Below are 11,584 nucleotides of genomic sequence, written 5' to 3'. Positions count from 1 at the left end.
AGTGAATATGACAAATAGCAATGCATTGATAAAAAATATTTGTATAGTTTTTAAAAACGTATAAGTTAAATTATTTTGCTAAAAATTTAAGTAGGGAGACATTTATGTTTGGGTTGTATGTGTTTTTTTTTTAATTACAACTTCGTTTTATTTATTTTTTTCAAGACTTCTTGGTGTTTTCTTGTTCTAAAATCCAATAATAATCATCTGTCTTATGATTGTGCACAAAATAATTTTCAAAAAAATGAAGCTGTTGTTGGGGAAGTGCTTTATCTTACAATCTCCTATTTTATTACGTTATGGAGTTGACACTAATTTCTAAAAACCCTATTGAAAACTGTTTGAATAACAACTATTTTAATTATTTTAAATTTTGCAATTTTTATAAAATAATCATGCTAGCGTGGCTGGCATTAAAAAAAAGCATTATTAACAGTCTGTACAAGCTTTGTACAATAAGTAATTAAAACAAAAACGTAACACGATTTGTTATCCTTGTAACTAGAGAGTAATAAATCTCTTGTGATATGGATATTTTCCTTTCTAAATATGTATATGTGATATATTTTAATTAAATTTATCATATAAAATTTACATACATAATTATTGTGTGCAAAAAATATTTGATTATAAATTATTATGTTTTTTGTGTAAAATATGTACTTAACGCATTCTACTCAAACATTTATGTTTCCTAATTAAATTTTTAGCAAAAATATTTAACTTGTACGTTTTAAAAAGCTATACGACTATTTTACCTTCGATGTGTAGATCTTAGTCTTACTCACCATGTTTTAACTGGATGAATTGTTACTAAATTTTTATTAATAATTCTTATAACATTTGGTTTGCCGACGTCATACATATTTTGAAAATTCAATCATATACGTTCTTAAAATCTATAGGAATATTTTACTTTTGAGAGCCAATGTTTTATTCGTCGTTTTTATTTTATTTTATTCATTTCACGTAAAGCGAATTACTCCCTTTATTACTGGATCGATTTTATTCAACGAAACGTATTAGCACCATAATTTTGAAAAATTCCAACCATCCCGCTAATAAATAGAAATTTCCCAAAAAATTATTTGTCATTAAACATTAATCTTCTTAATCTCTACCACAACTATTTGACGTTCGATCTACCTTTAGATTTGACAGATTTTACACTAGCTGTCGACCTGACGCAATCTCATTATGGCTGAGGTAACCAATATTGGACAAGGTGTGTATCACTGTTAAAGCTCCCGTATGATCACTTATTCAAGAATGTTAACTTCTTTTAAAGAAAATATTTTCAATTTTTAAAGATAATTCGTTTTTTAATATCATAAGAAACAAAAATAACATAACAAAACAGTTGATTAAAAAAAATATAACACTACGCGGTTTCAACTGCTGTGCAATCGTAACTATTACTTGCTACTTAACATCTTTTAAAATTGGTCAGTGTAACTGAACATTATTATTTTTTTTAATCAGGAACCACCAACAGCAAACAACATTGCTAAACAAGCATTGACGACTGCATGATTCACTTTGTCACACCACATATCTATATATAAACATAAAACAGTTAATGTTGATATTTTTGGTTTTTACATTATGTTGAAATGACTTTTTGAAAATTGGACAAATTACTGTTAAATTTTTATTAATAATCCATCAAACATTTTCTTTGTCAATGATATACTGTTTTTAAAAACATCTAATCATTAACCAAAGTATTGTGTACATAATCATCATATAAAAAATTTTTTTTTCGATAATTTTCCAAAAAAACAGCCTTATTTTAATTTAAAGCTAATATAATGTAATTTATGATGTAAAAATAAAAAATATGACTTGTCTTTTAACCAGATTTATTACGTTTTAAACAGTACCTGTCTAATAAGATTTTACTGTCGAAGTATACTTTACATTTACACAATGATTTATAAAAATCGACTGTATTTTACTCCATACATATTTAAAATTATTATTATTTAACAAATAAACGAGAGGTAGTATGCTTAATAAGTCACCTTCTATGTATGATATTAAAAGGAATACTGAATTTTTTCTTAAAAGATTTTAAAGAATGTTGAAATCAGCTTAGGAAAGAGAAATGACTTACCAGAGGGTGTTAAATAACCAAACCACGCCTTAATTTGCGTCTATGCAAGTCATTTATACAATATTCAAAGAACTATTTTCTGTAGGTAACTCTATAAATAAGAAATTGCACGCATTTTATTATTTTAGCTTTGATGTGAAATTGAGAAGGTATTATTTTACTATGATGCGTTTTTTTTCAATTTTTTTAAATTAAAATTGCCATAACTTTTTTAAAAATGACAAAATCGATATAATTTTTTTTTCATAGATGCATAATGTCTTTACCTATCATTTTGTATATTTTTTTTTATAAATCTGACCTTTTACCTGCCCACAGGGTGGGATTCAAAATAACAACTTTTTCAACATATTTTTTGAAAGTGTTCCAGAAATACCAACATTTTTAACACGCTTTTATTAGTTTCACATGTATTTTGTATATTGTTTGTATGTAAGTTTGTAACTCTCCAAACGCCACGCGTTATCGCATATTCCGTTGTCTAGACTAGACTGTTATACGCATTCACCCCTCCCCACGCCTCGCTCACAATACGACGGTACACTATTCCTATAAAAATTTATTTTTAGTTATCGTACCCGTACACGCGTGCTTGTCATCAATATTATATATATGTAAACAAATTTTTATTTTGACTGACCAATAACGCCCGCGTCTAATGCGCCTTACGTATATATATATATATTCCTACCGCCGTTTATACCTCGGGTATAACGTTAGTCCGACCCGCCCGGCCATAAAACACAGCTATACTTAGTGCATGATACTTTTACGTAGTTAAGTCGCATTATTTGTATAAATATATATATTCTAATTACTATTAAAATTAATATATTAACACGATTTATTCTAATTAAGAGATATAAAGTATTCATTCCGATTACGAGGGATGATTTCCGTATCGTCATTTTTCGTCACTACCTCCACGTTCCGGGAGTGAGTAATTTACGCGCCTGCTGCTTTCCTTGGATGTGGTAGCCGTTTCTCAGACTCCCTCCCCAGAATCGAACCCTGATTTCCCGTTACCCGTAACAACCATGATATTGATAGTAACTACTATCATAACATGAAACTAAAAAGTAAAAAATAAATATAGTTTAAAAAACTAAAAAAACACGCTTTTAAAGTACATCGAACTAAAAAGTTAAAAATAATTTTTAAAATAATTATGAACAAAAAATACTAGTATTATTGTGATAAAAGCGTGGGTGCTTTGTGCCATATTTTTCGTATATTGAGCGCCCGACGCTTTTATCACAATAATACTAGTATTTTTTGTTCATAATTATTTTAAAAATTATTTTTAACTTTTTAGTTCGATGTACTTTAAAAGCGTGTTTTTTTAGTTTTTTAAACTATATTTATTATATGCAAGTCTTAAATTAAAGCTTATGTAATGTAATTTAATATGGAAAAAAAAATTCTGTCTTTATTTCGTGTTTACATAAAAACAGACATTAAAGTTAATTAAAAAAACGGTAGCACAGTGGGGTCACGGCACAGTATGGGCATGGCATAGTTGGACAAAGTATAGATGATATCTGATAGTGATCAAAATCACTATCATAAGTAATGCTTCAATTCAAATCTGTAGATAGTGTTAAATTTTAAGATATTAAAGTTGTTGAATCTAAATGAGATCTCGACTTACAAAATGCAAAAAAAAAAAAATAAGTTTAAATTTTTATGCTATATCAATTTGATTTATATAATATTTATGAAAATCAGTGTACTCCCCTTGTCAGGTATTTTTAAATAAAATAAAATATAAAACTCAGAATTTTAACACAAAATAGCATATTTTTGAATACAGTAGTCATTTTCATCATGAAGCCAAATCTAGAGGTCAAATTATTTTTGTATAATTTTAATAATTTTGTATAATTGTATAAAGGGGTATGATCCGATTTACAAAATAAGCGTGTCAGATGAAAGGGGTATATAAAAATGTATTATAAAAAAATAATAATATTGATCCATACATTTTTCCGAAAGTTATAGGAATATAAATTTAATAATATAAAATCGAGAATTTTTTCACGGAAATCGTACGTTTTGCTTTAAGTTTAATGTCCGATTTCACTAAGAAGATAAATGCAGAGGTCAAATTTTTTCAACAATATGTCAAATGATCACAAGTAGTTAAAGATACTATCTTTTAAAAATTGAAAAAATTTTCGTTTTGTTTAATAATGTTACTATATTTATGTGAATATTAAATTTTTTGGTAACACGTTACTATATAAATGATTTCTACAAAAATGATTTTGGGTATAACCTGAATTTAACTTCAAAAAAAAAAAAAAATTAATGTAATATCTCCATAAATAATAAGAGAATACGTTTTTATATACCAATAAATAACGTTTTTCCTTGATTTCAAATCTGCAATTAGATTTTTTCCATAGTCTTATTATTTGATTAACTTATCGAAATTAGAATTTATATTTAAAGAGTGATTCTGATTTTTAATATGTTAAAAATAATCCGTGTAAATTTTCAATTCAAAATGTTTAACCTATTTTTTTTTTGTTCAACTCGTAAGTTTGAAATTGATATCATTAAATAGAAAATTATACGGTTTTGTTTTGTTGGGATTAAGGCGAGGGAAAAGAAGAAGATATAGTTTTGTTTAGATTGACATGTGATTAGAAACTTATATAATTATTATTAAGATTAAATGTTTCGTACGAGGCAGCTAGATCGTAGGACCGCTAGTTAAAAACTCAATTAAACAAATAATAAATAACATTAAAAAATAATAGAAAACTCAGCTGAATAGATAAAGTTGTTGATAGTGATGAGTGGACTGTATGAGATCTTGTGGTTATGGTGTCGAACATCTTCGATACATCATCGAGTATCACAAATCAGAGTGTAGATCCAGGCGCGTAATGGCAGATGAAAACAGACGACGGAAAAGCGACTATGATAATAACGACTAATAATGAAGTTATTTCGTGATGGTGAGGGCCCAATCACCGGTGGCGTACAATGGCACGAGAACTTTGAGCACAAGGGTGCAATAAACAAATATTGAGGATAACAGCGTACAATGGCCATTCAAGGGAAGGCGCTTGCTATGAAAAAAGATGACACATAAAACAATTGACTTACTGACTTACGACGATGAACTGTACACGGATGGCATTTGACACGGAGGCCATTGATTTGCCGTGCTGGGTGGGCAAGGGGGTGAGTAAAACAAATACACTAGTGATCAGCTGTCACACGATATAATATAATCAACGGTGTTTTGGGACAACTGGTCCGTTAGGTTTTTGTTAAAAGCGTTCTCTACTAAACAGTAAATTTATAAAAAAAAAACACAAAACTTCGGTAAAATTGTTTATTATATTTTTTATATTTATATTTTAATAAATCAAAAAATAAATTATAAGCTTAAATGCTATTAATAATAATGTTTAATTTCTTTAATTTCTTTATTAATTTATATGCCATACAATGTAAAATTTGAAGTTTATATACATAAGCAATTGTGTAACAAAAATCTACTTTTATGATTATAAAATGAGGCAATTCGCACCATTATTAGTTATTTAAGTATAATGATAATAGTCAAAATACCCTTTCTATGATCATCAACATGTAAGGAAAATTTGTTATTATTTACAATTTTCTTTTAAATATCTATCATATTAACTAGATAAAAATTATATAATCTTTAGCCAAATAAAATTTCAAAACATTATTTTTATCAGAAACTAGATATTATTTTATGAAATCATGTTTATCTTAGCTAATTATTTTCTGATTATCTATGATCAATTTTAATTAGTGTACAGATATAACATTTTTATTTTCATGATAAATTGCTTATATTAGTAATAAATAAATGTGAATTCCCAAAGAAATAAAATCAGTTTATCAACATAATTATTGGTTCACTAATATTTTATATCACGAATACAAAAATAAATTACATAATTATTAATAATTTTCTAAAATTACTAACACCAAATGTTTTGTGCGTATGATTATTATCTATTATCAACAAATTTTATTTTAACGAATAAATTTATTTATTATTTTATTTCCTATTATTATACTCAAATCTAAATACATGTGTACACCATTAAATACTTGTGTCGTTTATTTATAAATACAAATAGATTACTATATAATATAGGTTCCAATTGAGTACTTCTAACTGAAATAATTAATCTAAAATAAATGATTTTTTTATGAAAAATAAAATTACATGAAAAAACACTTGTTAAAATAGAAAAATTTAATTAAGTGAGTTTTTGTTTTAAAATTTTATCTTTACTATAAATAATTTAAAGCAGAACTAATTCGTATATTATAATTTTTAGTCTTTCAATTAATACTTGAGATTTTTCATAAAAAATATGATTAACATTCATTATTTTAATTTGTTTTTCATAACTTGTGTATTTCTAATGTCTGACACTTTATATTCTTTACACGCTGTGCGGAATACAGCATATAACAGGGATTATTTTACCAAAAATATAATTTCTTTCAAGTCAATATGGAAAAAAAATTTAAGTGATGTACGATGTGCTAACTATTATAATTCTATTTTTACATATAATTTTGTATTTAATTCAAAGTTGAGTACAAATAATGTTGATACTAAAATACGAGGAGCTTATTTTCTTCTTGCTTGTTCGTATGCAAGTGATCTGAGAATTATATTATTTTCTTTATTAAAGTACCTTAATAACTGTTTTGATGACTACGCTATAAATAAAGAATCAATTAATACATGTGCCGTAAATTTCCTGAACATTGTACATAGTTTAAATCCATTGATAAGCCGAATGAAAATGGCATTGGAATCAATCAATATATATCATACAAAACTTTTAAAAGAAAGTAATGGCCGTAATTATATTTTAAAACGTTGTTTAAAAGATTTAATTGTTTCTACGAAAGATATAACAATTCAACTAGCTACGAAAAGCAACCTAAAATACAATCGCCATTTATTAATTGTTTTAAATGAAAAATTTGTAAATTGGAATTCCACTTTAAATGAGGATATTCAACAATATTGTTCATTGGAGAGTAAAAGCGTGGAAGACGAATGGGATATTTTGATGAAAAATTATGAAAATAAATCGACTCAAAATAATCAAACATTACAAATTTTCGATTTTATCACCACAACTTTAGATAATTTATCTGAAAAAATTATTCAACATAAATTTCAAGAGCTTGGATTTGAATATGATCCAAGAATCATTGACAACGAGTATAATGATTTAGAAGACGAAAGTTCGTCAAATGAAAATAATTCTGGCGAGGAACTAAATGGTACATATTTTGATAGAGAAAAACAATTTTCTTATTCAGATAATAATGCATACGTGGCAACAGAAAGTAGTGATAATAATGATGGTGATTAAAAAGAAAATATTTTAAATGAAATCCAACTTTAAGAAACGTCAAATAACATGTTGGTTGATCTTCAACAGATTTAAAGCAACTTGACTTTAATTATATAAAAGTAGTTTACTGTTAAAATATTTAAGTAAAAACTTTTAAAAATGTAATTTATTTATTTTAGTATAGTAGTTGAAAATTTAAAACACATTGCACGAGTATTATATCATATAATAGTCTTATAATAGAAAATACTCTATATAATTTATATGCATTATATCACTTGAATATACGAAAGTAAAAATAATTATTTATTTTAAGAAGTATAATACAAATATGAATTTATACGTTTCAATGTTAAAATTTAAATATAGTATACAATTAATCAAAAATATTTTTACTATGAAATGAAATATGATTTCTTTAAAATTTATTTGTTTGATGAATTATTTATTCATTTATTTGTGTATGTTATAAATCAGAGTAACTATCAAGAAAAATTATTGATTCTTACAGGAATTAATATTTTAAATTTAATTCTAAAAAATTTTGATAAAAAGCAAGAGCGTCCATAGAAATTTTTCATAGAGGGGCAAAAGTGTGTTTTTAAATATTTAGTTTCTCTGTCTACACAACGTTAAAGAGGGAATGACCTGGATTCTCGACCAGTTAACCACTATTTTTTAAAGGCTTCGCCATAGTCTCAACAAGAAACAGATTAGCCTGTCAGATAACTAAATAGCTCCCAAAATTTAAGAAATTATATATGTTGTCATATATACAAATATATTTTTTAGGATAGAGGAGAGAATACAATTAGCATCCTCAAAAATGTTATTCAATTAAACCTATGCGTTTCCCAGAAAATAAAAAAAAACGTATGAATTATTTATAAGATAAGGTGTTCCTATATATTTAGTAAATAAAAATTAAACCCACATATCATTAATCTATAAAAAATAATGTTCTTAATTCTAGAATTCTTAATATAATTTAATTTAAAAAACTCAGCACAGAGGGGTCGCAGCATGGCATCACATTTTAAATCCCCCCTTGTGGGCAGGTTAAGGGTTAAATTTATGAAAAAAATTAACCAAACGAAAGGTAATGATATTACACATCTATATAAAAAAGAATTATATTGATATGTTCATTTTTGAAAAAGCTATGGCACTTTTAAGTAAAAAAAATTGAAAAAATTTCGAAAATTAGCTATTTTTAAATTTGTAATTTTTTTGGAGGTTTCCCCCATTTACGGGGAACGAGGGCATTTTTTTTAAATTTTTAAGGGTAATGTCTTCGACTAGATACGATTTGTGATCTTTTGACGTATCGTTGAAAGAAATCCGTTCGGTGAGAGCTGAGAAAAAGTGGTAACAGACACAAAAAAAAAAACACATCATAGTAAAACCAATACCTTCTCAGCTTCGCATCGAAGCTAAAAATATATTTTGCAAAATTTTGTAATACACAACTGCCTTCTGTCCATTAGTGGATGACTATGTCAAAAGGTATTTATAGCAAAAATTAATTAATTTTATGAGAATGAATAATTTACTACTGTCATCTTTTGTATGTATTGTATCTATTAAAATAGACGTAATAAATTATATATTACTTGAAATTCATGAGATAATTATTCAAAATACTGAATTTAATAAACATTTTATATTAATGTAGACAATGGAATATCGTATTTATTAATATTAAGTATAAATTACAAACCTACATACGTTTCAGTCAGTGATTTCGATCGACAAGCTCTGTAATGGTTGAATTAAATAGATTATGTTTAGTAATGGCTTCATAATAACTATTACGTAAGGTACATGCGTGGAAAAGTTTTTCTGGGTGGTAACATTTTCTTATAATCCTATTAAATCAAAGCAATGACCAATGCCATTATCGTCTAATATAATGTTCTAACCTGACTTTGCTTGTTAATAGTTCTATATTTTTAATAAAGCAAAAGGGTTAATATTCTTATGGTGTTTTAATTTTTTAGATAAATAGACATGACAAGTGAAATAGATAATACAGATGACCTCATACAACAAAAAATTTTATCTGCAAAAAAGGAAAGAAAAGTAATGTTTTAATAGTAAAAACGTAGATTATGTTTAATTTTAAACGAAAACACAATTTATATCAAGAAATTTATTCAACTTATGTCAACATTCAATTTTATACTTCCAGATAAAAATCATAAGAATCATAACAGTAATTGCTTACTTAATAGCCGTCTCTACAGCATCAGTAATGCTATCTGCTTATTATATGTTTTTATGGAAACCTCAAGTCCGAAATTTAACTCTTCCATCAGACACCGAAGAAGGGATAATGATGGCCCAGCACAGTGATGTTAATCATTATACAGGTAATTAAATACATTACAATATCCATTAATAATTAATTTCTTGTAATATTTTACCTTCGATGCGAAACTGATAAGGTATTAATTCTACTATGATGCATTTTTTTTTGGTTTGTTACCACTTTTTCTTAACTCTCACCGAACCGATTTCTTTCAACGATACGTCAAAATATCACAAATTATATCTCGTCAAAGGAATAACTCTCAAAAATTGAAAAAAATTCACTCGTTCCCGGTAAAAGATGGAAATCCCCCAAAAAATTACAAATTTAAAAATCGTTAATTTTCGATATTTTTTCAATTTTTTTAAATTAAAACTGCCATAACTTTTTTAAAAATGACCGAATCAATATAATTTTTTTTTATAGATACATGAGGTATTTACCTATCATTTTGTATACTTTTCTTTTTATAAATTTGACCCTTTACCTGTCCACAGGATGGGATTTAAAATGACAACTTTTTCATAAAAAAATTATCTTTTTCAACCTCATTTTTGAAAGTGTTCCAGAAATACTGACTCATATATATATATATATATATATATATCTTAAATTAAAGCTTATGTAATCTACTTTAATATGGAAAAAAAAAATTTAATTTTATTTTGTCTTTATGGCAAAAATAGTTACCATATTCAAAAATTTGCTAGTTTTATATTAAAATTTTCGATTGTATTTTATTTTATACAGAGTGTTCAGTAATTCAGGAAACGGGTTTCTATTGTTCTCATTGTTTGTAACAAAGAGAACAATAGAAACCTGTTTCCTGACTTACTGAACACCCTGTATAATTATATAATTATAAAAATGTTTAACTCTTTTAATTCTTATCACATTTAGATTCTGCGACTTCAATGAATATCAAGAACCCCATCACTGCAGTCTCCTCTCGTAAATCGAAATTTCTTATTTATTTTAAAATTATTTTACTATGCTGTTTTTTGGTGTTTATTATTCATTTTTCTCGGCACTCATTTACTGTGATAAGGCTATATACTTTATGGTGCGCCAAGTACCATAAAAAATCTTAATGGTCACTTTACCATTGGGCTAATTACCCTATGACAAGTTAGCAACCATTTTACTTGATACAGCTGGGTTAGGTGGGCCTAAATGCTGTTAGCAAGCAGATATGCCTGGGCCAACCAATCAAAACTAACCAGTCATAACCGGATAACAGCAGTGGTATTAGTTCCACCTCCATTTATTTAACTAGGGTCCTTGATCCTTAAGAATATCAATGCAGGAAAGAAAAATAGAAAAAAAAATTGTGTTGTAACAAAATACTTTAAAAGTTTCAATTCACTTCCCCATCACACGATCAGTAGCTGTTAAAATGTATAAACCAAAAACTAAATGCAAAATTCTACAAAGGATTCTGGCGAACATCACGCCAGGCTTATATAAATAAAAATACAAGAACCATATCTAAAAAAAAAACCCAGCACAGGGGGGTCGCGGCATAGTGGTGACGTGGTATAGATGGATCAAGTATGATATCTGACAGTGATTAAAATCACTATAAAAAAAAAACGCTTCGATGCAAATCTTTAGATACTGTTTAATTTTAAAAAATTGGTGGACTATTCCAAAAGCTACATTATCTGCTAGTTCATTATTAATATCCTAATTAAGATAAAGTATGTAGAATGAAAAAGGGATTATTAAAAAATATTATTTCTCATAAAAAAATAATGTTGATCCATACACTTTTCAATA

The 11,584-nt window shown here is 26.5% G+C and overlaps 1 protein-coding gene across 6 annotated transcripts in view; it reads left to right on the top strand.

The window, feature by feature from the left end:
• The first annotated feature begins 6,265 nt into the window (after positions 1-6,265).
• Positions 6,266-11,584, top strand: part of LOC126899066 (uncharacterized) — a 10,162-nt gene continuing 4,843 nt past the window's right edge. The window contains exons 1-4 of one of the 6 annotated variants that reach the window (XM_050673600.1): positions 6,266-6,376; positions 9,495-9,576; positions 9,686-9,866; positions 10,706-10,756. In XM_050673600.1, coding sequence (XP_050529557.1) covers positions 9,505-9,576; positions 9,686-9,866; positions 10,706-10,756 — 304 coding nt within the window. In that variant the 5' untranslated portion in view covers positions 6,266-6,376; positions 9,495-9,504. Of the gene's footprint in view, positions 6,377-9,232; positions 9,344-9,370; positions 9,577-9,685; positions 9,867-10,705; positions 10,757-11,584 lie in introns of those variants that run through there. The other 5 variants (XM_050673599.1, XM_050673602.1, XM_050673601.1 and 2 more) reach the window with 5 other exon arrangements.

Source organism: Daktulosphaira vitifoliae, unplaced genomic scaffold (genome assembly GCF_025091365.1).
Source record: "Daktulosphaira vitifoliae isolate Bord-2020 unplaced genomic scaffold, ASM2509136v1 Scaffold_2, whole genome shotgun sequence".
Lineage (NCBI taxonomy): Eukaryota > Metazoa > Arthropoda > Insecta > Hemiptera > Phylloxeridae > Daktulosphaira > Daktulosphaira vitifoliae.
The sequence above is the reverse complement of the archived record's forward strand: the minus strand, read 5'-3'. Positions and strand labels throughout refer to the sequence as shown.